General features: G+C 55.2%; 1 protein-coding gene across 6 annotated transcripts; it reads right to left on the bottom strand.

Annotated features, from left to right (window-relative positions):
- Positions 1-93: 93 nt before the first annotated feature.
- RUBCN (rubicon autophagy regulator) lies at positions 94-27,451 on the bottom strand. Of its 6 annotated transcripts, none has more exons than XM_065072850.1 (23): positions 27,300-27,451; positions 21,255-21,408; positions 17,945-18,028; positions 16,917-17,076; positions 16,638-16,744; positions 15,928-16,068; positions 15,553-15,709; positions 14,787-15,332; positions 14,254-14,298; positions 12,668-12,763; positions 12,387-12,502; positions 11,662-11,863; positions 11,199-11,300; positions 10,336-10,410; positions 7,169-7,229; positions 6,326-6,458; positions 5,820-5,965; positions 5,400-5,464; positions 4,614-4,852; positions 4,164-4,225; positions 3,813-3,966; positions 3,335-3,428; positions 94-2,615 (listed from the first exon to the last, which is right to left on the bottom strand). In XM_065072850.1, exons 1-23 carry the CDS (start codon positions 27,335-27,337, stop codon positions 2,452-2,454), a joined length of 3,141 nt encoding a protein of 1,046 aa, XP_064928922.1. In that variant the 5' UTR covers positions 27,338-27,451; the 3' UTR covers positions 94-2,451. The 6 variants fall into 6 exon arrangements, with proteins under 6 accessions (XP_064928922.1, XP_064928926.1, XP_064928927.1 ...); XM_065072854.1 differs by lacking the exon at positions 27,300-27,451 and adding an exon at positions 24,793-25,670; XM_065072855.1 differs by lacking the exon at positions 27,300-27,451 and adding an exon at positions 25,504-25,669.

The following is a 27,451-nucleotide window of genomic DNA, read 5'->3' as shown; positions in this document are numbered from 1 at the left end:
TGCCCCAGGGGCCAACAGACACCGCAGCACTGACCCCAAGTTGGGGGACGCCCACCATTACCCCACCTGAAATGATGCCATGACACAACCAGGCCCCGTATTAACTTAGTTTATTAGGGACGGCATTTTCATTGCGCTCCTGTGCAACAGTCCTGTGGGGAGGGCTCCAGTTGGTGGCTGGGGCAGCCCCTCGCTCTCACTGCCTTGACCAGTTCCAGTGTTAGTTGTAGCGCTTGGTGCTGGGCACAACCCTGCCCTGGAGCCCTCGCCTGGGTTTGTAAGTCCTGCTGCTTCCAGACAAAGTCCATGGTGGAGGGTGGAAACCACACATAAACCCAAAATCCCTTCACTCTTCTCTAAACATACTCAGTGCTTCTAGAAAGGGACACGGGCAGCCTCCCAGCTGCTGTCCCATAACAGTAAAGTGCTTCAAACAAAACAGGGTGATGGAGGTGTGCTGCAGAGGCAACTCCAAGGAAGGGGATGCCAGATACAGGTGGCAGTGGAAAGGTTCAGCTTGGGGTCAGGCAGGACCAAGGCAAAGCAGCCTCTGGCAGCCCTAGGGCTTGCAGAGATGGAGAGTGAGCAGGAGAGAAGCTGCTCCCCTTGGGAAAACAAGCAGAAGCAAGGCAGAAGGAGGCAAAACCCCAGGCCAGCAAGTAGGGAACTGAATCTCCTCTCCTGAGCTCGATGTGGCTTTGTCAGGATGCCGCAGAGCACAGGAGATGTTGCCATGCAGCAGTCTGGCCCCAACAGCGAGGCTGGCAGCCACCCTCCCCAGCCAAGCCCTGCGGCCACCTCTCCTGGTCCCAGCCTCTTCCTCCTGACCCTGCCACCCTCCCAAGGGACAGCCCAGGAGAAGTCACATCCCAGCATCCAGCCAGGGCATATGCTGCCAAAGCCACTGCCCCTGGATGCCTCCTGCCAGTGTATTGCTCGCCAGTCCCTCAGCGCCCTCTTGCACTTACACAGGCCACACCATCCTTCCAAAAACCTCTGCCACCCACATCCCACCCATGCTAAGGTGGTGCAGGGTGCCCACCTGTGCCATGGGCTAAAACACTGCACTGCAGGGGATGCTGTGAGGGACCAACCCTTTGCAGCACCCCAGTGCTAAATCCCTCTCCCCCATTGCACACCCCATTGTGAGCGGGCTGTCTGACCACCCTGCTGCACTGCACCTGGGCAGCCCCAAGGCTTTGCCTGGCTCAGGGACCCCTCTCCCGAGGGCAGCAGGAGATCTGCTGGGAGAGGGGACATCTGGCGACCGCCAGCCCCATCCAGGGGTGAGGAACCAGGAGCAGGGCAGCCCTGGAGGTTTTTACACCGGTGAGTCCCAAGCAGATTGCATGCTCCCTAAAGAGGCATTTCAAGCAGCATCTCCTTGGGTGAGAACACACAGTTAAAAATACAAACAATTGCATTAAAAAAATAAAACCAAATCCAGCAGATTAAAAACCAAAAATCAACCTAAAAGAACAAACCGAGACAGAGGCGGGGGGCATGCGGCCAGAGGGCTGAGCCTTGACCCGCATCCCGATGCGTCTCGGGCTAAAGGCAGCTGCACACAAGGCAAGTCCTGGTGCCACCAGAGTGAGGTCCCATGTCACCCTCGGAGGAGAACATGTCCTCCTGAGAGCACAGACTGACATAATGAGAAGGAAGTGAGGTTAGAAGCCTCTCTTACCGCATCCTCCAGCCATTGGGCTCTGTCTCCACCAAAATCCCAGCAGCACTGGTCTCCTTGTGTGGCTGCTCTGGGGACGTTGCCCCTTGGCAGCACCAGCTGCAGGTGAGGGCAGGGAAAGCAGCTCAGCACAGAGAGGTGAGGCAGAAATCTGGTTTTCAACACTGCCACCGCCTGTTCTCTGACCCTGGAGAGAGAGCAACTGCTCTCTGGCAGTGTCCCAAGGCAGAGTTGAGAAAGGGAACTGTTAAATGTACAACCAACCCCAAACCCCCACCCTCCCTCCATGCACACCCCCCCAGCAGCAGGACAGGAAATCAGAGGACTCTGAGGGCTGATTTCCCTGCTCTGAGGAGCAGATGCAGGCAGAGCTGCTTCATAGCCAGCTGATGGGCAGAATGTGCTGACCCTTCGGGGGATGCTGCCAGGGAGGAGGGCGCAGGGACTGGCAGCACAGCCCTGCCTGGTCCAGCATGAGGAACTGCTTGGAAAGGTCCCTGGTCTGCCTGCAGGACAAGCAGGAGCAGCCGCCTTTCCCCATGCAAAGGCATTGGGGAGCACGAGTGGTACCTGGAGCAGACCCAGATGATGGAAGATGCCCCTTCCCCAGCCCAGTACTACTGCACGGGGAAAAGCAGATCCCTTTGAAACAGCACTCCAGGCCTGGATGATCCTCCTCATCTCAAGTCCATGTGGCTCAGTCTCTGGTGACAAAGGCCATGCACGTAAATAAATCCATGATCTGCTCCTCTGCTGCAACAAACTCATGTGGCTGCCACGGTCTCTGGCTGCTCCAGCTCGTCTTCATAGTCAGAGACATAGGACTCCATGCTCTGCTTGGCCAGCAGCTCTCTCCGGGCTTGGAGCCGCTCGCAGCGGGGACAGCGGGTGGACTTGAAGCAGGATTTGTGGTAGCAGGCTTTGCACTCTGCGGAGGAGACAGGGAGACACTGCTGAGGGCTGGCAAGGGCTGACCTGGACCACCCGGCACTCCACACCCTGGGGAGGGATGCTCCAGGCTCGTCCAGCCATGGCAGAACAAGCACCAGAAGCAGGGATCCTGCACTGCTCTGGTCACAGCAAGAAGTCACACCGCAGGGTCCCTGCACCAGCTTGCAAAGCCTTCGGGAGCACAGGCAGGAGGCTTTGGACCCTGCATAAGGTCCCTCCCCAAACTTTCCTGATTCTCCAAGGAAAGAGCGATTGTGCCCTGAGTTTTCTCTGGCACTGTGCTCACCAAACCAAGGCTTGCATTTTGTCAGGAGCCATTTCAAGCCAGTTCAGAGTTTGGTCCCAGGCTGCAGGGATAAGCTCTGCTTGGCCATTAGTACTGGGTATTATCAAGGATGTCTCCTGAAGGGGCTCGGAGATTTCTTGGCAGGCAGGAGGGCAGAGAGGCGAAGCCTTCAGGCTTTCTCTGCTCACACAGCATGGTCAGGAAGGGACCTACACACTCCACCCTGCCAGCAGCTCTGGACAAACACCATAATGCTGATCTGCTGTGATAACATGCAGAGACACAGGCCATGCACAGAGGCTGGCTCTGGCTCTGCACCTTTTGCTAGCACGAATGCCACTTAAAACTGAAGAGGCAGATGCTGCTGGCCCCAGGGTCTGTATCCTCCCTGTTTCTCCCCAGCATCTCACCTTCACACGTCCTGCACTTGTTGAGCTCAAATGGGAAGATGATGTCACCCTCATTCTGGCAGAACTCGCAGATGAAGCCTTTGGCTTGGCACAGCTAGAAGGAGAATAAGTGCAGAAAAAGCAGGTAAATGATCCTCATCTCACTGGCAAGCGGGGCAGGAGGCAGAGCAGAGCAGGACAGCATGACACAGTGCTGCTCCAGCCACATGGGACAGCCCTTCGGCAGCACGGAGCACAGCAAGGCAGAATCAACATGTGTCAGGGGCAAGGGAGGGCGAAAGTGGGTAAAAGAAACAACCCACACGTGCTGGGTAGCAGCTCTGTGGAGCAGGCAGGAGCAGCTAGCACTGAATCAGTTAATTCGGTGGCTGCCCTGCATGCCAAAGGCCTCCCCATTGGTTATCTCTGCAGCAAAGCCTGCTCCAAAGTGTGCTCCCCATGGTGAGGAGCGTACAGGAGGCAGACGAGGAGGCCTTACCATGCACTTCTCCACGTGCAGGCTGCCTGCCTTCAGCAGCTCCGTCAGCCGAGGAACCAGGTCCCCCTTCTTTGTGGCGCTGAGGTCGCTCAGCGAGTAGAGGTGCAAATCCTCCGTCAGGTGGCCGGGCACCGCATCGAAGGAGTCCAGGAGGCTGCGGGATGGAGAAACCAGAGCTCAGAGCAAAGCGACTCCACCAAGCCCCTCTCTCCACTGCTTCTGCTCTCCCTCCCCCTGCACTCCCTGCTCCCCCCGTTGCTCATCACACCATCTGCACAGATCCCCAGTGCAAACCACCATGGGACAGATCCCAGACAACAAAACAGCTTCATCTCACAGCCCAGGACTCACTCTTTAGCTAGCCGGCAGGTCTTAAACATGTTCTTCATGTGGAAAAGCTGGATTCGCAGCAGCTGGAGAGGAAGGTGGGAACACGAGGATCAGTAAACAGAGCATGGTACTTGGCCAAGCAGGTCTGCCCCATTTCTGCGCTGGTGAAACAACCGCAGCTCCTCAGCTGCTGCTACCCAAGTGTTTATACCACGCAGGGCAAAGCGAGCAGAACCATCATCATGTGCCCCAGGAAATAAACCAAAGCCCAGCTGGACACCAGGCAGAAATTCCTTCTGAAATTCCTGCGTTACTGGACAAAGAACAAGATGTGAATGGAAACACATGGTGCTGCGGTTTTAAGCCTCAAAATTGGAAATATCCGCTTTTTCTCAGCTTCCCTGGAATATTGTCAACAACTGGCAGCCACCCACCCAAACCCCACTCAGGAAAGCGTGGAAAGGGTCTCACCCACACTTGGTTGAGGGACTTCACTTTCCGGTACAGGGCAGGATTGATATCCTGCACATTGAAGAGCGGGTCGCTCCAGATCTTGCTCAGCAGATCTTTGGAGAAGTTGCTCACGTAGTACTTGCTGAAGTCCCACTTGCGCAGGATGCGGCTGGGGATGACCGTCTGGGCATTCTCGTGGCAGCACTGGCAGAAATACTTCCCCAGGTACTCGCAGTACCGCAGCCGCTTGATGTAATCTGGCCAAGCCCAAGAGGACAGGGAGGTCAGCCCATGGGGTCTGCCCAGCAATATACCAGATTCCCAACACTGCTCAGTATTCTACCTTGCCAGTACCTCCTCCAGACCCAGGGTGTTCAACACTGGCATCTGCAAGCAGCCCTGCTGGCTGAAAAAGCCTTTGGACCACAGTCTGGTCCTGTGCAGCCACATCTACCTACACATTCAGGCTGGGCAAAGAGTTGTGCAGCTGTACCCACAGCAGAACCTGCCGAGAGCTTTAGGACCCCAGCAAATTACTTTGTCTTAGAATAGTCAACATCTGAAACACCCTCTGAAGGGCTGGCTGGCTGCCCTTTGCTTCCACCAGCTCCATGATCTTCTGGGGAAGGTGACTCCTCTGCAGGTGATGCACAGCGAAGTGCAGGCAGAGCTGGAAAAGGCAGCAGAGCATCGCCCCAGTGACCTTGTGCTGAGCTCTGCCACCACCCACCCATTCTGCATCCTCCCACTTGTTCACCAGCTCTTCCCCACCCTCCAGCTACAGGTCAGAGTCCCAGCACTCACCAGGATCAGTCCGGATGCCACAGCCCGCACACCGGTAATTCTGCTTGGCTACGGCCACCTTCCTCCTGCCCAGAGACAGAAGATGATGTGTCAGTCCAGCCCTGACAGCAGCTGGCACCACAGGACAGGCACTGGCACAAGGCTGGATGGCAGAGATGGCCACATGCTTTGCCACTTAAGCGTGGACAACAAAGCCAAGGGGAAAGCCCTGTTGTGTCCCGGTGCACGCCAAGGGCACCAACCACAGGCACTGGCTCCATCTCACAGCAGCAGCTGCCGGTGGTGACAACTGTGAATTTACCAGGCACAGGGCAGGGACACCCCAGGAGGCAAGCGGGAAGGAGAGGATTATCAGCCTCGGTGTTGATGGAAAAGAGTGGGAAAGGGCAGATTCCCCAAGTGCCCTCTGCAGGTCCTTACGTTGGGGCTGGGTGAACATTGAAGATGATCTGAGGTCGCGGTGGGGCCCACTCCAGGTTTCCGCGCACCCGAATCCTCAGCTTGTAGATGTCAGCATGTTCTCCGTCGTCAGGAGAGATAGGCAGAGAGTTGGGGATGGGCAAGAGCTGGGAGAAGGAGGCAAGAGGGTCAGATCCCTGCCTGGTACCACAGAGGCAATCACCTGACTGGCTTGCCAGAAACTTGCAGCTGCAGCCCCCTGGAAACTGCCTGGCACTGAGCTGCTGCTCCAGCTGAGTGGGGGCTGGAGAAGGGATGTCTGCAGGGATCCAGGCACTCTGCTGCAGGAGGCTCCAGTGGCAGAGCCCCACTCGGCTGCACCCATCTCTGGACCCTGGACGAAATCCCTCCTCCAGCTCCACAAAGGGATCACTAGGACCAGCAAAGCCTTTGGGCACTGGGCTGAAGCCAGGGGTTCAGGGAAGAGCAACCAAGTGCAACCGCTGACCAGGGACTCACACCCCTACCTTCTGTGGGGCGTCGTGCTCGGGGACCAGCCACTCGAATTCAGAGGCAGCCGGGAGCTGCATCCCCTCAAACTGCTTCAGCAAGCCCATGGCCACAGCCTCCGCCGAATTGGAATTGAGGAAGGAGTGGGATCTAGACAGCAAAGGGAGCGGTTAGTATCAGGTCTCACAGCTCTGCACTCTTCACAACCCCTGTTCTGGTCCCAGCTCAAGCCAAAGATGCTCCCTTCAACTCTGGCACTTTATTTCTGCACTGCCATGTAGGCTTAGAATTGATGTACGTGATTGATTTCTGTCTTTGCAGCCGCCCCCGAGCAGGCTGGCTAAGGGCACAACTGCAACTGTTTAGAAAGGCAAGCAAAACATATCTTACTTAACAAAACCTGTGCCTGTTTGCAGGGGAAGCTGCAAAGAGAGACCCAATGTCTGTATGAGCCAGCGGTTCCACCTCTGGGCCACAGCACTGCAGTGAGGGATGGAGAGGAGTGGCAGCACCAGGTAGTGTAACAGGCTGTCCCAGCTGAGAGAGGACAGCAGGGGAGGCTCAGAGCCAGCAGCGAGCCAGCAGCCAGTCTGGATGCTCCAGGTTATGCCAGGTTCCCTCCCCAGCCTCTTACCTAGCAGGAGGTATGAGGATCTCTCCCAACACCAGTTCTCATCCTATCTACCTCATGTTCATGTAACATGTGAATGATCCTGATCATTCCAGGTGCTTAAGACTGGGACCCAGCTGAAGGGATGTCCACTCCAGTGCAAAACAACAGCTGATGCACAGGGAAGAGCAGAGCTGGGCAGGAAGGGGAACTTGATACCAAGATGTCCCACCACAAGTTGAAGACGTACATGGACTCCGAGGAGAGAAAGGACTTCCTGCTGGAGTCTGGATTCCTCTTGATGTCTGCATCTGAATCACAAACAGACAAGATGGAGCAGGCAAGGCAAGGCAGGGGGACACACTCATTTCAAACCAAAGCTTCACTGCAAAACTCATCAAGCTGTTCAAAAGCACTTGAACTACAGCATCAACTTCTACCAGTGACACGGAGCAGCGAGGAAAGGTGCAGTCTAATCAGTCGCCTGTCGGAGTTACAAGGGAAGGACGTGGTGGGACGCTGTGAAAACAGTGAGCCTGGGGTTTGGGGGAGACAAGTGGCTGCAAGGACGGGTCACACACCAAATCCTAGCAGTTACATGGCCAGTACACACACAGGAGCCAGGAAGGCAGGACAGCAAGGTTAGCAAGAAGGTTTAGTAGCTCTTTACACACAGTATAGATGCCGCAAAGGATTAGCAATGGGATGCACAACCCTTCTCTCTACTTGACTACTACCCATAAGACAAGACAGTGGCCACAGCTTGGCAAGGACTGCAGAGCTGGCGCTGGCAGCCTGAGCCCAACACTCCAGAGATGTGTCAGCATCCATGAGAGAGCGGGCCAGCAGCCATGGGTCCAGCCCTCTGCAGAGCCCAGGGACCTGCCTTGCCCTCCCAAGGAAGAAGAAGTCCAACATAAAGAGCAGGACACTGGGGTCCTGCTCCCTGCCCCCCACATCAGTTCCCCAGCAGCCCTGAGCTGCCCCACATCCCTCCTCGGCGCCAGCCCTGGGTACCAGGCAGGGCCCAGCGGTACCTTCATCACTCATCTCTTTCTTTCACTTCAGCAGGTTTTGCTGTTAAACCCCGACAGGGAATTAATCTGAATGGCAGAAGGACCCTGGGAGACCCTTCCAGCAGTGCAAGGCAGGCAGAAACTCTGCTTCACCACAGACTCCCAGAAAAGGGAAGACGGGCATGGGAGGGGAAAGCACTACAGGTCAGGACAGAAGAGAGGCCAATGCCACAGACTTCGGCTCAGCACGTCTCCTGTTTTGTACCTCTGGGGAGCTATAGGAATGATGTCTGCAGCGAACACACCACCCCAAAACACAGGCTAGCAGCTTCCCCAACTCAGTGGCCCAGTGCCTGGCTGGGGGAGGGACAGCTCGGGGTCTCTGCTCTGCCACCCCATGCAGGTCGGCTACACAGACCCACACAGAGCCCATCATTCCTGGCCAGGTATCAACCGCACACCATGGCCCAGGGAATTGCAGCCTGGCTGAGCAGAGACAGACACCCTCAAACTGTCAGCTCACCCAGGAAGAGCAGGGCTGCCCTGGACTCACAGAATCACACGATGGTTGGGGTTGGGAGTGACCTCTGGAGATCATCTGGTCTAACCCACCTGCTAAAGCAGGTTCACCAGAGCAGATCACACAGGAAGGTGTCCAGGTGGGTTTCAATGTCTCCAGAGAAGGAGACTCCACAACCTCTCTGGGCAACCTGTTCCAGTGCTCTGGCACCCTCAAAGTAACAAAGTTTCTCCTCATGTTTAGGTGGAACCTCCTGTGCTTCAATCTGTGCCCATTGCCACTCATCCTGTCATTGGGCACCACTGAAAGGAGTCTGGTCCATCCTCTTGACATCACAGAACCACAGAATGTCAGGGATTGGGAAGGACTCTGAAAGACCATCCAGTCCAATCCCCCTGCCGGAGCAGGAACACCCAGATGAGGTTACACAGGAAGGTGTCCAGGTGGCTTTGAATGTCTCCAGAGAAGGAGACATCCACTTGACTCATGCTAGCGGAGCTCAGCATGGATGCTTGACCCTCCGTATTTGACATCCATTGCTAGAAACAGGCACAGGAAAGCATCCTAATGCTAAGCAATCTGCACATCTACATCATGCAAATGGAATTCTGGCTGCAGAAAACAGGGAATTCAGGCAAACAGAGCCTCCTGACCGTGTATGACACTGGTCAGACACAGCTGCCATGCCCTGGCACCTTCAGCTCTGTGCAGGAAGGCACCACATGGTCCTAGACTACGACGAACACGAGCAAAGAGCGGGGCACACACAGCACAGTGTGGGTCACGCATTACAGGGGGCAGAGCCAGCACGCTCAGGCACTGCTATCATCTCAGGGATGGCAGAGGGACCCACACCTGACCCCCAGCTCCCGCACGGGCCAGCCCTGGGATCCTGCCACTGCTCCCTTAACTGCAGACACTCCCCAAACGCCTCGAGTGAGCTGCCCAAACCACCTCTGCTGCCAACGCTTTTGCCAGCTGCGATAGACTCTTGAACAGCCCCCAAACCCAAGGATGTCACCCCAGCCCCCATATGCCAGGTTCAGGCCAGGATGAGCCTGGATTAAACACAAGACACAGCAGGGCAGATGGGGAAGCTCTGAGCACCAGCATCTCCATCAGGAGCAACGTGCTGGTGACAAATGCCTGACAGGAGAGATCAGCAGCAGCCCACGTAGGCTGTGCACTTGCTAAAGCAAAGAGGGAGCACATGAAGGTTATTTAAATGTTGCCAGCAGACCAGAAGAACTATCTAGTAGTACTGCAAGCAATAAAAATACTAAGCAAGACCTGGCTGCCCATGATCCTGGTGCCTGAGGTCTCCAGGGTGAACAAACTACCTGCGCCCTGTCTGCTCTCACTCTTCTCCCTCCAGGACTTCTTTCTGGAAGGATTCTTCTCCAAGTCAAGTCTGAGCAGGACAGAAAGGGCTGACTGTGGTTCAGATCAGAACTATAGCAAAACAGCTCTGCCATGTCAGGCAGGATAATGGTCCCCAAAGCACCTGGGATGGAGACCTGGTCTCACATTGCAGAGGACTCTGCTCTCATCCAGCCTTCAGCTTCAGCAGCTACAGAGCCACAAAGCTGAGCCACCAAGCCCTACGCCAGGCAAGCCAGGTCTTCACCACAGCAGACGGGTTGGATATATCCAAAATACTGCATGGCAAAACGCCCCGGGGAATGGAGTGCACGGCAGAGCTCTGCCTCCTCTCTGCTCCATCCTGCCATATCATCTTGCTGTGGCTTTTCTTGCTGACGTCTGGATGACACTTCACAGCTCCCAAATCAGGCAGGCTTCTGAGAAGTGTGCAGGTGCACACACGCCCCCCCCCTTGCACACACACGCACGCATGCCGCAGGGGAGCACTGCGGGTACTACCTGAGAACAAGGAAGCCATTGACACTGAGAGGCCGTCCTTGGACATTTGAATCAGGTTAGATCCATCGTTACCATCTGTATAACACGGTGATGACAAAACAGTTGACTTCAGTGCTTGAGGCAGGCCAAAGAGAAAGGGCATAACACAAGAGCAGCACTCGCACGAGAGAAGCCCAGAATTGAATTCACACAGCCCTCCATGGGCTTCAAGGCAGAGCCCAAAATCCAGCCCTCAGGGACTGAAATGACGGTTTTGCTGTCAACAGTCATGGGATGAGAAGTTTCTAGCTGGAGACTAGACTGTTTCATCTTCTATTTAAAGTCAGTGAGATGGAGGTACTGCTGAGAAATCAGCCATCCACCCCAGAGGATGAACAAGGTTCTGAAGGGACACCCAGGGAGCCAGACAGGTCTCCTGCGGGCAATAAGCTCAGCCACCCAAGCTGCCAGGAGCAGAGACTACAGGTATTACAGGTCAGGATGTGACCAGCGCCCACCACTGCCACCCCAGATATAAACAGTCAGAGCTATTGCTCCTTCTGCCTGGGGAGGAGGAGATCAGGATGGCAGCTCTCCCATCCCTCTCCAGCTGTGACAGCCACTGTGGGGATCAGGCCATGAAATGGAAACCATTCAGAGGCATGAAAGCTAGAGGGTTACAGAGGATTTTGAAGGAAAGTCATGCCATCACATGAAGGAAACTGGTTGCTCTGCCCATGCTCAGAATTCAGCCATTTCTTTAGGAAAAGCCGCCCTGAAGGCCAGAAGGACATGCTCTTCTTCAGCAGGACTGACCTCAACACAACCACACCAAGGAGAAGCCTGTCTCTATGCAAGAGGCCAGTGCAAGCATTCCCTCCTACCTCGGATCTCGTACTCTTCCACATCCTCCGCGGAGCCAGAGTCAGAGAGGCGCATGGAGCCGTGGGAGCTGAACTGGGACCCACTGTCTGTCGCCATCAGACCTGGGAGAAATGCAACAAGCCAGGTCATCAATGGAAGTGGTCTGAAGGGTCACTGACAGCTAAGGGAGAAGCTTATAGCCAGGTATGGCCAGAGCAGGGAAGGAGAGGTCAAGGATGGAAAATACTACGCGTTAAAAATTAAATTCCATAACTCAGCATCAGCAGCACACAAGTTTTATCTATATATAACATCAGTCCCATTATGGTCTTCAATAGCAGCAGTTTCATAAATCATTGCAGCACCCTGGTAGCAATATGATTGTTTCCCATGAATGGGCAGGAAGGCAGGATGCTATAAGGACAGGCAACCTGCAGAAAACCCACATCCCGCTACTCAGTGAGCCCAAAAGACATCACCCACTGTCTGAGCCCATCTCCTGGCAGGTAGGGAACAGGTGTCTGGTGCGGATTTGCTGACGCCGGATGCGAATCTTTTGTTTAAGCTCCTGGATCTCCTTGTCGCTGTCTTCCTCCTCTTCCTCCAGCTGCCGGTTCATCATGTTGCATTTCATCAGCTCAATGGCAGCGATCAGGGATTCTGAGATGCTGAAGTGGGCATTCTCCTGCAAGGCAAGAGCAAAAGCATTCAAGGCTCTACCATGGAAAAACTAGGAAGGCTTGGTAAAATCTTGTTCCCCGCTTTTAATAGGAAAGAGCTTATTACTCATGGAGGGTGGTAGAAAGACCTTAATCCCTGACAGCCCCATGAAACCTGACTCTTCCATGAGGACCTAGAGACTAAAGCCTTATTGGGCACAAAACACAAGGGGCATCCTACGACAAGGGTGTGCAACACATCCCCTCCAGGGAGGCAGCACATGTCCCTGAGGAGCCCCAACACAGAATCATAGAAACATTTCAGTTGGAAGAGACCCTCGGGATCATTGAGTCCAACCATAACCTAACATATGCTGGATGGACAGGTCCTGGCTGCCAGACACCACTGAGGAATTCAGCCATGAAGTTCTGTGCACAGCTCTACAGCAGGAAATGCTATGGGATTATCTTCCCCACAGAAGGAAGTATCACTGAACCTGCAATAAGACACGTTCTCCAATGCACACAGGCTGCTGCTGCCTCCCTCACCTTCTCCAGGTCTGCACAGCTGCCGAAGTCCTGCTCAGAGAGGTAGCTGATGAGGGACTGCCCTTCCGAGGGTCTTCTGAACATCCCCTCCCCCGAGCTCATGTACTGGCCAGAGTCTAGAAAAGCAAGAGACAAACATATGATGGAAGGACCTGCTGCTCACCCCGTGCTGCTGTGCCCAACCAGCATCTCACAAGCAGGTGCCAGCAACTGAGGCCACCACAACTGATGGAGGAGCCTGACCAGGAGTGAGTGTCCCCGCTGAGGCTGGATGCACTCACCGTACTCCATGTAGAGAGAGCTGGGTGTGCTGAGCTCGCTGCTCTGGGTGGAAGCAGAGACCAGCCCCCTCCCTCCGCCTGGATCGCCATGGGACTCTGGAAAGGGAAAACGACACCAGAGAGACATCAGTATCCCCAAGGTGCCCAGCCCACAGCACAGGGTGAAATGGAAGGGGTTCAACATCACACAGACAGGCACAAATGGATGGGAAGCAAGGAGGAACACCCTCCTGCTCCGTGCCATGGATGAGCGCAGGCCCAGGAGGGAACAAAGCTCAAGGGGCGTTCCAGGCAAGAGAAGAGAAAGGGAAAGAAGGAGAAAAACTCATGAGAGCCATGGAGCAGTCAAGTCCTGAGCCTTCCTCTCTTTAACACCTGGCAGAGCTGGGGGATGCAAGAGCCTTCAGCAAGGGCCTCTGCCAGCCCCTTCATCCTGCTGGAGCATCTCTGAGGGAAGAGTGATCCCCAGGGCAGAGAGCCAGGAGACAATGGGAAACCTGAGCAGCCAGGGGATCTGTGGGGCTCCCAGCCCTGCAAAGCATCCTGGACAACGGCAAAAGGAGGCATCTGAAGGACATGCTCTTGCTCCACTAGAAGCCAGGGTTCCCTGCACACAACCCTGGAGCTGGGTCTGCAGTGCCCAAGGTGACCTACACGGGCTGTGGGCAGGGCTCTGCTCCACCACACACCACAGTCCAGGTCTGAGCTGGGCTGAGCCAGTGGGGACTGCCAGGAACTGGACCAACGGCAGCTGGTGCTCCAGGGAGAGCGTCCAGATGGAGCAGCTGGGTAACCGGAGAACTGCTCAAGGAGATTGAAACCCCCCCGACTGGAGTGTACAGCGGAGAGCTACAAACATGATGAGGGGTCTGAAGCACCTTTCTTATAAGGAGAGACTGAGAGAGCTGGGGCTGTTTAGTGTGGAGAAGAAAAGGCTGAGAGGGGATCTCATCAATATTTATGAATATCTCAAGGGTGGGTGTCAAGAGGATGGGACCAGACTCCTTTCAGTGGTGCCCAACAATAGGAGGAGGGGCAGCAGGCACAGATTGAAGCACAGGAGGTTCCACCTAAACATGAGGAGAAACTTCTTTACTTCGAGGGTGTCAGAGCCCTGGAACAGGCTGCCCAGAGAGGTTGTGGAGTCTCCTTCTCTGGAGACATTCAAACCCACCTGGACACCTTCCTGTGTGATCTGCTCTGGGTGAACCTGCTTTAGCAGGTGGGCTGGACTAGATGGATCTCCAGAGGTCCCTTCCAACCTCTCCTCTCCTCTCCTGTCCTGGCTCCCAAGGTGGTGGGGTGAGGGAAGGGTAGGGATCACAGCTCAGGGACTTGGTGGCGAACGCTCCCTAACGCCATGCAGGGGAGCTGGGCACCCTTCTGGGTCTGGTCCACTGCTCCCAAAAAACAAGCTGGGATCTTCAGCCAGGTCACATGCATAAACCTGCCCACCCTTCAAAGCACCAGCTGGGGCAGAAGGAAGAGGGGTTTTTTTGTTTTCTAAATGGACAGTAATGGGTTGATGGAAATCCTGACTTGATGCAATGATCACTGATGAAGTGCTGTTATACTGGCTCCCAAACCTGCCACCGGATCTTCTATTATAATGGTGATATCCCTGAGGCCTCCTGGGCAGACAGAGGAGGAGAAGGGCAGCATTAAGGAAGAGAAAACAGAGACAGACTTGTTACTACTCGGCAAGGACCTCCACTTCTCCCATGAAGACAGCACTGGTTGGGCAGACTCCCCCAGACTGGTTGTCCCATCACATCCCACTCCCACCATGCATTCACCCACTCCAGGGCACAGGAGAACCCAGAAGGTTACCAGCAGGATGACAATCTACCAGTAGGATGAGCCCAAGTGCCCTGCCATGGTGTCATGCCCCAGCCAGGCATGGCCAGCAGAGAAGCAGGACAGCTAATGCCATGACATTGCTGCTATTTTCTAAGTTTTTGGTAAAAGCTGCCAATATCAATAACAGCCAGGCCCAGGGCATTCCAGGAAGCAAGATGTCAGCCCATCACTCCAGTGTGGAGCAGGGGTTGCCAGGATCAGCCTCTGGCACCGGGGACTCCCACACTCCAAAGCCATCCCAGAAAGCCCGTCCTGTTACCGTGCAACTTCCCCGAAGCCACGTTGGTGTCGGAGTGCGAGCGCACGTGGCTCTTCTTGAGGATGCTCTGGGGAGCCGACGACTGTCCCTCTGAGAAGCTGGACCGGCGCAACAGGCTCAGGCCCCTGCTTCCACCTCCGCTTGCCCCCTGCTCCCCCAGAGATGAGACCGAGTCCAGCTTCTGCGAGCTGCTGGAGGAGAAGAGTTTGGAGCTACTGCTCTTGGTGCTGTTGGTGCTGGCGCTGCTGCACGCCCGGCCCCGGCGCCCCAAGTTCCCGATGGCCAGGTACTCCGGCCCGTCGTTAGCGTCGCTCTGTGGATCATCCTGACTGCCTGTCCAAGTGTCCTCGCTCTGGCTGGTGGTGCTGGAGCTCATCTCGCTGGCCAGAGAGAAGGGGTCTTTCGGTGAGGGGACGTGGAAGGCGCTGACAGAGCCGGGCTGCTCCAAGGGGGACCTGCCCTCGCTGAAGGAGGACCGGCTGGATGGGCAGCACTCCTGGGGCTGGCTGGCACCGGAGCTCACGGAGGAGCTCACTGGTCTCCTGTCTGGACAGAGACAGGAGCAGGAAGTCACAAACCCTGGCACAAGCAGAGCACTCTACAGCAATAAGCTTGTGGCCTACCCACCATAAGCAAAGCCAGGGTTCTCCCTCCCAAAGTGGGCAGACATCTTCTTGCACCCATCCACCACAATGAACCCAAGAGCAGAAAAAAAGGCAAAGTCTTTTATGGGTCTACCCTGAGCTTCCCAGCCCACCCTCGCTACCTGAGAGGCCAGAGGAGGCTGGATGGTGCAGGCTGGAGAAGGACCCAAAGCAGCGCTGCTGTGTGCAGCCTGGAGCAGGGACGTACGGGGATGCAGGGAGGGCAGTCAGGCTCTGACTCTTGGTCACCGGAGGTGGAACGTCACTCTTCCTGGTAAGCTGAAGAGAGGTGGCACCATTAATAAATCAGCATTTACAGGGCTACACGACAAAGGAGCAGCAAGAGAAAGGAATTGACCTGCAAGTGCCTGCTCAGCAGCCAGCAAGGGATGCGGCAGCACTGGGGGCAGGAGGATGGGGAGGGAAAAGCATTGCGGTGCAGGAGGGAAGCGGCTCTTTGTTCGCAGCTACACCACAGGCTCCCATCAGGAAATTACCAGGCTTCCAGCGAAATGATCCAGGCAGCCCAGTGCCCCAGGCAGATGGCTCTCGTGTCCTTCAGCGTCGTGGTCACACAGCTCTCTTGTCCCAGCAGAAGGACCTGATGCGCACAGGGATGGCAGTGACGTGCCGGCCAGCTGAAAGAACACAGCCCCCGTTTAATGAAGCCTCATTAATTGCCTTCCTCTGGGGAGCTCTGTGCAAAGAAAGCAGCTGCTGTTCCCCTCCTCTGGAGAGGGGGCAGCTGGTGCAGGGCTGCACAGGGGTCACTGGCGTCACCAGCAGGAGTGGGCACCCAGGTGTCCTGGTGCTGCCCGTCCGCTCTGAGGATGGCTGACCTTTACAACTGTGCAGCTCTGCCTGCCAGCTCTGAAACCTGAGGCTGTTGGAGATATCTTGGAGGTGTGTTTTACAAGGAACCTGTCCTCAGGTCCTCATACTCAAATCCGCTATGCCAGCCAGATGTGAGGTACCTCACTACAGGCTCCACACAGCCATCTTCCCCAACCCAACCCCCGCCAGGCTCACACCAGCAGCTCAGGGACCAGTTCACCACTCTTCTCCCCTCTTGGAGCTCCTTTTGCTACTTCCAAGTCCAGCCCCTTGTCCAAGGGCTCCACATGCCCTGAACAAGACCTCGCACGAGCAGCCACAGCCAGCTGGTGTCTGGAGAGAGCCAGGTGGAAAACCTGGGACCTCAACTCACCATGGAGGTGTCAATCTGAGCCAGAAGCCTGGGGTTGTTCTGCTCGACAGCCTCCAGGCACTGCAGCATGGCCGTGACGTGGGCGTCACTGAGCAGGAAGGCAGTGTCTGAGGAGAGAAAACTGCTGGTCAGGGGGGATCCTTCTCACCAGGTTTGACAGTGCCGGTTGCTCACACACAAACCACTTTTTCTGCCATCCCCCCTCCCTCCCACGTGGCTTGGGAACACCACTAGCTAGATATTTTTTTAAAAAGAAGGAAAAGGCCCATTGCTCCTTACCTGCGTAGAATTTCCTGATGTACTGCCGGTTCCCCAGGAGCGGTCTCAGCTGTGCCGACAGGCAGTGGCACTGCAGGCTGTGCTGCAGCCACAGCTGCGCGATGGCCTGGTCCCCCGGGCCCTCTGGGCTGGGCTGGCCACTCTCCTGCAGGCTGATGAACTGGGGAGGGATGCCAGGCACAGGTTAAGGCATGCAGAGGCAAGGGGGGGAGCAGGGATTGTTCCACCGCACGGCTTTGGTTCCCCCACCAATAACTGTCACTGCCAGCGGGAAGGACATGTCCCAGCAGCTTCCCGGCCACCAGGGAGAAACAAGGCTTCAAAGGTCAGCCAGTGACCAAAGTCCTCCCGCAGCCACCAGCACTATGAATTTCTCCGGCACACTCTCCCACCCGTGTGCCTCACCCCTGACCCGGAGGGACCCCACGCTCCCAAATCCAACCTGACCCCAGTGGTGACCATCGTGTTCTTGTTGACACATTAACTGGGGAAGCTGAGCTGCTGCAGCTTGTAGAGCTGGACTGGGGTCACACCTCACATCCCCCCCACAGCAGGCTGGACACAGAGACCACCAGTGGTCAGTCCCTTGTGCCCAGCCACAGTAGGAGCTATGGACGTCAGCAAAGGGCAGCCAAAGAACGAGAAAATCCCCATGCGCCAGTGGTCGGAACAAGCCAGGAATGGAAGAACCAAATGGTCAAGGCACAACCCAGAAATGGGATGGCCCAGACCTTCAGAGATTTGCACAGATGCATGAATCACCCTGCACACACACAAGAGCTGCTTGTGCCGGTTCCCTTGGAGATGTTTGCTGCAGCCAGCTGAGCCGAGCTGGAGACTGGCCTGGGAGAAATAAGCAGCCGATTGTCTCAGCCCAAGACACACTGAGTTCCCAGGATGTGCCTTGTGCACAAACACACGGCTGCTTCAGCCTCCAGAAGCCGTGGAGCCACTTTACGCATGCCGGGGTATCAGCCAAGGCACCACTATCCCCACTGCGCACACGCAGCCACCCCACCAGAACCCACCTTCTCCAGGTGATGAGCGGAGCTGGGACTCAGCCAGCGAATGTCCTTCACAAACTGCCAGTAATCCTTCTGCCTGCAGCACACCTGCCCGGGACAGGCACCGTTAGACTCCACCACACACACCCCAGTTCAACAACAACATCCCTCACTAGTCCCAGGCTACCATGAGAGGACAGTACCCAATACCAGCAAGAGGGGCCAGAACACAAACAGAGGAAGAGCAGCGCTGCTCTACAGAGAAACGACACAAGTGTGTAACGCAGTTTTGTAGATCAAGGGATCTAGTAAAAAAAACACTGGCTTGATGTAGGTAAGTTGTCTCCTGTCCCTCCTACGGTGACCTCTCAAGTTGTGGTCAGCCCACAGGCAACCACACAACAGATCCCCTGGCACTGAAGGGCTCACACCCCTGCAGCAGTGCAATATGGATCTCAAGGGCACCTCATCGGTGCATCAGGGAGCAGAAGCTGCACCTCTGCTGCCAGGCAGGTGAGGGCACACGGACAGGAGACAGGAACGGACCACAGCTGCCAGCTGCACCTACAACAAAGCGTGTTTTTGGGCTCAGCTCTTCCTGAGTCCTCCCAACCACTCTGCGTGGCCATGTCACATATGTGTCCCTGGTCCTTTGAAGGATTGCCAAGTTCAAGGCTGACCAAGTTCTCAGGTCACTGTTCCCCTCCCTGCCAGAGCAGGACCTGGAGGGAAGCCCTGACAGCACCGAGAGCCAGACCTCAGCGAGGAGACACAGAGGGCAACATGGAAACACCTCCTAGCAAAACCAGCAGCCACCGCTGCCTCCTGATGGAAGCCACCACTGAGGACACCAGAGCAGCTGAGCACGCCAGGTAAGAAAACCGGTGTTGCGTTTCTACCAGCTCCCTGCTGCTGTTCGCCTCAGCTTTATTCAGACTATCAGTTGTTCTTTTTCTTAGTTATTCTTCACGTTAAAGAGGAACTGCAGCAGAGTTGCTGTTTTCCTTGCCACCCCACCGGCTGTAAACAGAGTCTCAAAATGTCTCTCTTCACCAAAAGGCTGATTTTTTCTTTTTCTTCCACCTCTATTTCCTCTTTCACAAGCATCAGAGGAACGGGCTTGGTTTTGTGGTTTATTTGTTTGGGAGGGCTGATTTGTTTCTTTAAAACTAGAGAACTAACATGCCCCTTTTAGTCCCCTAGATTGAACCGAGGTTTTCTGCACAAATACATAAAAATCACTCAAAAGTTTAAAAACCTCTTACTCTAGTTCTCCTTAGACATACATATGGATTTTTTTTGCCTTTATTTATTCCCACTTGTATGAAAAAAAAAAGCTGATAAGAAAATAATAAGTAAAAGGAAGTGTTTTGCTGGAGCAACTATGAGAAAACTGATGTTAGGAAGCTGTATTTTCAGAGGCCTCCCTTGGCAGCTTGTATAGCTGAATTGGTTCACACATGCTCGGGCAGGGGAGGCATTTCTAGGTAAAAGAGCTGCCTTTGCCCATAGTAAAAGCATTGAGGATGGCAACACACCACCCCACTTCACAGGCCTGGCATGAACAGTTACCAATAGACAAGTATAAATAATTTCAGCCTCACTTCCTGAAGCTTATTAATAGCACGTCTGTCAGAAGGAAGCACTGCGCTCCTCACATGCCAAAGGCAGCTCCTCTGTCTGCAGATCTCCAAAAACTCCCTGGCCTGCATCGCTAGGGACTAACAGGAACAGAGAAATGCCATAACAAGAGCCGGCTGCAAACTTAATACATTTAGGGAGCGAAGCACCCTGCTGGGCTGAGCTGCTGGCTCTTCCTGGAGCCTTATTAGCTGGAGTGCGGTGTTGCACAGGTGCGGTTCTCCTGCTCCTGGACCAAGCTGGCCCGTGCAAGCTGCCGGCGGCTGCTCTGCATCGCTCGCTGTGCTGCATCGCTCGCTGCTCTGCATCGCTCGCTGCGCTGCATCGCTCGCTGCTCTGCATTGCTCACTGTGCTGCATTGCTCGCTGCTCTGCATCGCTCGCTGCTCTGCATTGCTCGCTGCGCTGCATCGCTCGCTGCGCTGCATCGCTCGCTGCTCTGCATCGCTCGCTGCTCTGCATCGCTCGCTGCTCTGCATCGCTCGCTGCTCTGCATTGCTCGCTGTGCTGCATCGCTCGCTGCTCTGCATCGCTCGCTACTCTGCATTGCTCGCTGTGCTGCATCGCTCGCTGCTCTGCATCGCTCGCTGCGCTGCATCGCTCGCTGCTCTGCATCGCTCGCTGCGCTGCATCGCTCGCTGCTCTGCATCGCTCGCTGCTCTGCATCGCTCACTGTGCTGCATCGCTCGCTGCTCTGCATCGCTCGCTGCTCTGCATCGCTCGCTGCGCTGCATTGCTCACTGTGCTGCATTGCTCGCTGCTCTGCATTGCTCGCTGCTCTGCATCGCTCGCTGCGCTGCATCGCTCGCTGCGCTGCATCGCTCGCTGCTCTGCATCGCTCGCTGCGCTGCATCGCTCACTGTGCTGCATTGCTCGCTGCTCTGCATTGCTCGCTGCTCTGCATCGCTCGCTGCGCTGCATTGCTCACTGTGCTGCATTGCTCGCTGCTCTGCATCGCTCGCTGTGCTGCATCGCTCGCTGCTCTGCATCGCTCGCTGCTCTGCTGCTCTCCGGGTAGCAGAGCCAGCTGCTGGGAAGCCTGTCCCAAGGCATGCCCTGCAGACTCACTGCAGCTTTCCATTGTAAATTAATTGTGGTGGTAATTGCAAGGTGAAGGGGAGATCTTCAGGTCTCTGCACACAAGTGGGAAAGAGAAATTCTTCCAGGCAGCCATGAAGCGGGGAATGGCTGGGTGAGCAACTGCAAGGAACAAAGAGCCTGGAAAGAGAGACCCCATTCATGCAGAGTGTGGTTTCAGCTGCCAGCTCCTGTTATTAACACAGCTATCCAGAAATACTAAAGATGCGAGGTTTCTCTTGCCAGTCCTGGCTGGGAAGTTGTCCAAGTGCACACGATATGGGGCTGACTCATCGCAAATGCAACTTCATTGCTTGGCTGCAGCAGGACGAAGGGGAAGAGGAGATGGCCTCAGCGCGGGAGGCGCAGGTACTTAGCAAAACTATGTCAAAGGTGGATGAGATAGAAAGAACACACACCCATGTCCCTCTGACAACCACAGCGATCACCAGGCAAGCTCAGTCCCTGCTTCAATAATTTCTAACACTGCTACAAGCGTTGTACAAGCACTGAAGCAAGCTGCAAGCTGCTGCTGCTCATGACAGGCACCGAAACTGGTACAGACAGACTGCAGCGCTGGCAGGACAGACAGCAGTGCTGGCAGGACAAAGACCTACCTTGTCGTGGATGAGCCCGTGGTAGAGGATGCTGTGCATGTCTCTGCAGAGCCGTTCCAAGCCGCCATACTTGGACCAGACATTCGGGTTGCTGGTGGACACCAAACCTTCCACTGTGGTCTTCAGGTTGCCTAGAAGCTTCCAGTGCTCCTTTCTGCAGAGGAACACAGCGAGTTGCAGCAGATACACAGCAAGAGGAGCTTCACAATGGGACCAGAGTGTTGCACTCTCTCCAAGGTCAGGCTGAAACCTTTGGTGGTCCAGAAGCTAGCAAAGGTGACCTAAAGGACTTTATATCTCCCTGTAGTCTCCCGTGCACAGTTTGTGGACAAGAGGCCCTATTGTAATGATGCTTGTGATGACCAATGTGATCTCAGGAGACAGCCAGAACAAAGACTCCTGCAACACACCATTTGTTTAGTACAGGCGAACAAAGCTGGGGGACATCTTCCCAGCCAGCCTCTTGCTTGCTTCACTCACACCCTGCATCAGAGACTGTTCAGAGCAGCAGCCCACCAGGAGCACAGCAGCTGTAAGGTGATGGCACAATGTCCAACACATCTAAAAGACACCGGCCATGCTGCTCCTGCATTTACAGAGTGCAAAACACACCGCTCGAGCGGTCTGGCACCGTCAGGATGCAGAGATGCTCCCCTCCGAGCCCAGCAACTCGTCACCTGCACCCCCACCTCTGCAGCTGCTCTCTGGCCCCAGAGCTGCTGTGGGCACCAGTTGACTTTCTTGCACAGGGTTCATCACATTCTGGACAGAGATGAGCAAACTACAGGTGTACTCTAGAGCTCGCACAGCATTTCTAATTGATATCAAGCCCCTCGGCTGTACTGTGTATTACAAGAAATCACCATTATAGGCCATAAAGTGGGAGTGATGGTGCAGAGAGGTAAAATCATTTGCCTATGCAAAAGCAACTTTGCAGAAGGAAGCTTTAGATGACTGAGATCTCCCTCAAGCTGTTAGACAGCGTTGCCAGAGGAACAGCGGATGTCAGGAACACGTATTCACATAGGAGCCACTCCCTCAGAAACAACAGGAATGTTGCAAAGTATATTCGGGGATGTAAATGCCAAAAAACGTGCCTCCGCAGGGTTTGTAAGAAAAGCACTGGGGCTAACAACTCAGAATGAAAGACCAGCTTTTCAGCTGGCAAGAAACAAGTGAGTGTTTCAGACATTAATCCCTCTCATCACCCAAAACAAACTGGATTTCCAAAGCAAAAGAAAGCAAAGGAAAATAATTTTAAAACAAACAACATTAATTAAAATTGCTGACATTTTCATCTTTGTGGATGAAAGTGTGGACTGCACACCTGTTGCACAAAGGCACTAAGCTGTAACATAATCCTGATACTTAAAACCAAGCTTTTCTCATCAATATTCTATTTCTGCAACTTGTTTGTTATTGCAAAATTGATTAAGTGAACAAACAGATAACCAAATACTGGCTCTACTTCAAGCTCCCACTCCCATCATGAGGTCTCCCCAGCAAAACCTCACCACGTTCATTGCTCACCTACGCTTACACCACGCAGAAGCCAACCCATGCCACCAGCAAAGCCTGTCACCCTGACAGCACACGAGCTCTAGAACACCACTGCAATGCATAAAGATGTATATCTTTATGATGTACTTAGACTAACAAGCACAGTCAGGGTTTGTCTCAGGAGAGACTGAAGAAGAAAGCACGAATATCAATCCCAAGCAGCTTCCTGAAGGAGATCCCGCTCAGGGAGACACAGAAAACCAATCCAGTCATTATTCTGAATGTATGGGCTTTTCTCATCCCTGCCCTGAGGGATGCAGATGATCTTTGACCAGGGACTGGTGATGCCACTCTGGGCATCTACTGATGCCCTCATCTGCAGTATCATCGCTCCCTGGTCAAAGACCATCTGCAGCCACCAAGCTCAAAAGCTCACCAGCTCCTCCCCAAGATAAATCTAACGCTCAGAGTTAGGAAATGAAAGTGAAAGCTCGGCGACGCTGCGGATCTTCCAAATCAGTGAGTCAGGGAAACTCCCTGTTCTTTCACGCTATAAGAAGCAGGCGATGCACACGAGGGTGTGGGAGTAGGACACGCAGAGCTGTGCCTTACCAAATGATCTGTCTTGTTCAAGGAGTTCCTCCCCAGAGGTAGGAAACCGGGATCCAACACTCTCCCTCCTAACACGGGGGAGACTAAGGTTAAGCAAGCCTCGAACAAAATAACCTCAAAATGTTAAAACATTGGACTCAGAACCACAGAAGGAACAAGCAGTGCAATGAAAGTATTTTGCAGAGGGATTCAGAAGCTACCAAAAGAGAATTAAACACCTGTAAGACAGTAAGGATCCCACGGGACCTGTTGGCCCAAAGCAGTTGACAAGTTGGATGCACAAGATCCTACTGATACCTAAAACCCAGCTGTTTCTGGGCTGGAGCCATGTTCATGCTGAAAAGCATATGGTGACACAAGGATGAAGAAATGAAGACTCGTATAGTTGGCTGCAGGTGGCCGGGACATCAAGGGCAAGCGCAGCTAACCACATTTCAGCTTTGACCGGACTCATGGGTTAACCCCAAATTAGTGGCAGTTTGCTCCCTCCCACTGGCAGAGCCTGAGCCTGGGCTGCCAGAAGGGTTGCCAAAAGCCTGAGTCTCAGCTGCCCTCAAGTTCCCCGTTTCAGCAGATGTTTGGAGCAACCCTAAGAAATCTGCTTCGTTTTTCCTGAATAACTAGACTTCTCCTTTGCTAGTGCTAAAGAAAGCCTGAGATAAGATAAGGCCCATCCCATATCACATCATGAAAACATCCCGATGTACGGAAGGGCAAAGTGAGCAACACACCCCAGGGAGGTCACGGTACAAGAGCAGAGCTTCCCCTGCAAGAACCTGACGTGCTTCTGCTCTCCTGCTCCAGCAGAGCCTGGTTCTCGCAGTCAGAAGGGCCGATGGTGTTTGCAGGGGCCATCGCTTGTGCATTGCTGAGACCTCTGCCGTACCCCTCGCTTCTCTTAAATACAACCTCCATCCAGCCTCCAATTTTAGCCACCAGCTCCATAAATTTGGTGCTGAGTTTCCTTGCTTTACCACCACAAAGTCTTTCTTCAGGTACAGCAACATCAACCTGCCACCAGGAACTGTTCCAAACAGAACCGAACGTTTTGCACTGGAGTGATAAAAGACAGAATCCGGCCTTGGAGCAAGAAATGGCTTAACGCCAGTGCTGATGACTACAAGAGGGAAATGCTGCTTGACTACAAGAGGGAAATGCAGCTTGCTCACACAAAGCTTTCTCAGCCCCTCCATGCTGGCGAGGGTAGGAACTTCTCTTGGTCCGAGTCAGCAAAGGTGACTCACGGTCGAAACGGGGAGCCATGCTGCTGACTCAGGTGAACTCAGAATCACACAGGTAGCTAGTATTAAAAATAAAAATAAATAAAAAAAAAGGAAGCTTGTTTTTCTTGTGAACAACATCTGCTGTGTCTCTGTCTGTGCTCTGCAGGCAGCACTTGGCAATGGCGGCTTGAACTATCCTCTACCTGGAGGAGTTTCTCGATCCTTCTTAGCACACTAAAAAGATCCGGCTGAGGATGCTGAGGTCGTGGAGGGACTTCCACCAGGTCTCCAAGGACGCTCCTGTGCCAGCTGTCAGCTCCTCCTGCGGTTCCCGAAGGCGTCGCGGAACCCGCCGCTGCTCCCGCCCCGCCGAACCCGGGTCTCCCAGACAACCAGCAGCCCCTTCCCCGGGCTCCCCCGCCTGCTCCTCCAGCAGGCACGGCACTGCTGGGAAATGGGATTATAAGCAAGGCAGGCTTCGCGCAATTCATCTGCAGCCACGGGGAGCGGATGATGAGGCAGAGGAAGCCAAGAGAGAGCTCTGCCAGCCCAGCAGCGCCGGATGGGGAGAGACGAGCAGGCTGGCTGGGAAACTGAAACACAGGGCTGAAACACAGGGCTGCTTGCACTGCTGCTAAACCGGTGGGCACAGCCACAAAAGGCTCCCCCAGCAAATGCAGCCCAGAGCTGCTGCTTGCCAAAGCACCCTTGCTTCACACTAGCAAAGGGAGAGGGAAGAAAATAGAGATCAAAGGTGGTTTTTAGCCTTCTCCCAGCAAATAGTTTTGCCTGCTCATCCTGGCAAAGCCTCCTGTGGACCAGGGATGGTGTCCAACAAGCATGCTGGCAGCCAGAGGCAGCGACAGGCAGAGCAGACCCCAACACAACCCACCTCCCTGGGACCAGCCGCTCACCGTCCTCCATCGCTCCCAGGGCAGGTTCCCCTTAGGCAGCCATCAGTCACAGCCACCACCCATGGCAAAACAGCACCTCGCCAGGAACTAAAATGCTAAACCATTTGCACAAAGGACAACACGGCTCTGCAAGGCCCATGCCAGGATCCTCCCCAGTGCATCAGTGACAGCCAAAACAAACAAACCCCTCGTGAGCCAGCACCAGAGGGGACGATGCCCTCCTTGTCCCCACAGGAGGGCTGGGGGTGGCACCACGTCAGCCCTATTAGTCACACGATGGTTGAGTCTGGTAGTGCAGGACATGCACTTGCCAAGGCAAGGAAATGCACAAAGATGATTCTGAAAAGAAAAAGAAGTGAATGCAGTCAATTCCTTTTACCTTTCTGAACCTGCTGGGTGTGAAGCATTAGCTAAAGAGGGAGAACACCTTGAACCCTGCAGATCAAAAGGCACCCCAAACCTGCACTATAGCTTTAAAAGCACGAGTACATTTTCCCAGCTGATATTGCTAGCAGGAACAGAGCAGCTAGCTGCGCCCCTCAGATAAGGAATGCTTCTCTCCCATATCAAGTTTCAGCTGCTCCCTCCTCCCCAGCCAACACTCCCATTCCCATCCAACATCCATCCTGCGCTCCTGAGCACCATGGCAAAACCAAAGCACAGAGCGAAGGCTGAAGACATGCAAAAACCTGAAGCAAATAGGACTCATCATCAAAACACCTCCAGGGAACCACCTCTGCTGCTTTTATAAATGCTAACGAGAAAAACTGTGCCTAAAGCATAAATGAAGACCACGGACACGAAGCCACCACAGCACAGCCATTCTCACCAGCAGCCACATGCAGGGCCTCGCCTGCAGAAAGAAAGAGAAGCTGAAGGTTTCTTTTCAGCACCTAGAAGAGGGTAAGGAGACAGGACCCAAAAGCAGCAAAGCTGCAGAGCCACCAGAACGGCAGCATGGCGTCAGGGCGCGATGGCTTCGCCCTTAAGCACAAGGTGTGCGAAGCAGAGGCTGGGTAGCTGCTCATGGAGCGTTGCTGTCCCAACATGGTGACGACAGAGCATCAGGTATTGAGGGCACACGTCTGTGGCCGTCACAGCCCCCCTGGCAGCCAAAAACTTGGCCAGGACAGGGAGCAGAGCGATGCACTGGTCCTGGGTGGGTGATGGCCACATGCTGCTCTGACAGCCCAGCCCACCGTGTGCTTCCTCCCCACGAGGGACCAAACCGGGGGCAGCAGGCACGCTCTGAAAGCGCCGATCCCCACCCAGCACAGGGGGGCTTTGCTTTCTGGCAGGTTGCCCCCAGGTACCCCTCCATCCATGCCCTGGGTGTTGCACACACGCTGCCGCCCCTGCCCACGCAGCAGGCGAGGTCCCCCGGGCACCCCCAGCGCTTCCCCGGTACCAGGCGCACACCAGCACTGCTGCCACCCGTGTTCTCGCAGGCGCATCCCGCGCTCCTGCCGTGTCCTGGATAACCCGCCTGCACACACGCCCCGTCACCCCACGCATGCACCCCCCGTGCGCACAAAAGACCCCGTCCCCACGCGTGGCTCGTCCCGGTGCCCGCGCACACAGCGCACACACGCTCCCCCACGGCGCCGGCACAGACACGCAGGCGGGGCATCGTGCCCTGCCCACTGCGCGCCCCCCACCCCGTGTCACGCCTCCCCCGCGTCCCCTGTCCCCCGGTACGCTGACACCTCCTGCCGCCACACACGCACCCACCGGCGTGTCACGCACAAGCGCCCGTGCCCAGCCCCCCCCGGCGCGTCCCCCAGGCGCGGCCCCACCTGCTCTCCCCGCGCCCCTGGCGGGGCCCGATCTCCATCCCGGCGGCCCCGCCGCCACCCACCGCCGCGCCACCGTCACGTGGCAGCCAGCGCCCGCCCCGCCGCCGCGGACTACAGCTCCCGGCAGCCTCCGCGCGGCGGGAGGACTGTAT

This window comes from Columba livia, chromosome 9 (assembly GCF_036013475.1).
Source record: "Columba livia isolate bColLiv1 breed racing homer chromosome 9, bColLiv1.pat.W.v2, whole genome shotgun sequence".
Classification (NCBI taxonomy): Eukaryota; Metazoa; Chordata; class Aves; order Columbiformes; family Columbidae; genus Columba; species Columba livia.
Note: the sequence above shows the minus strand (reverse complement) of the source record. Positions and strands in the feature narration are given on the sequence as shown.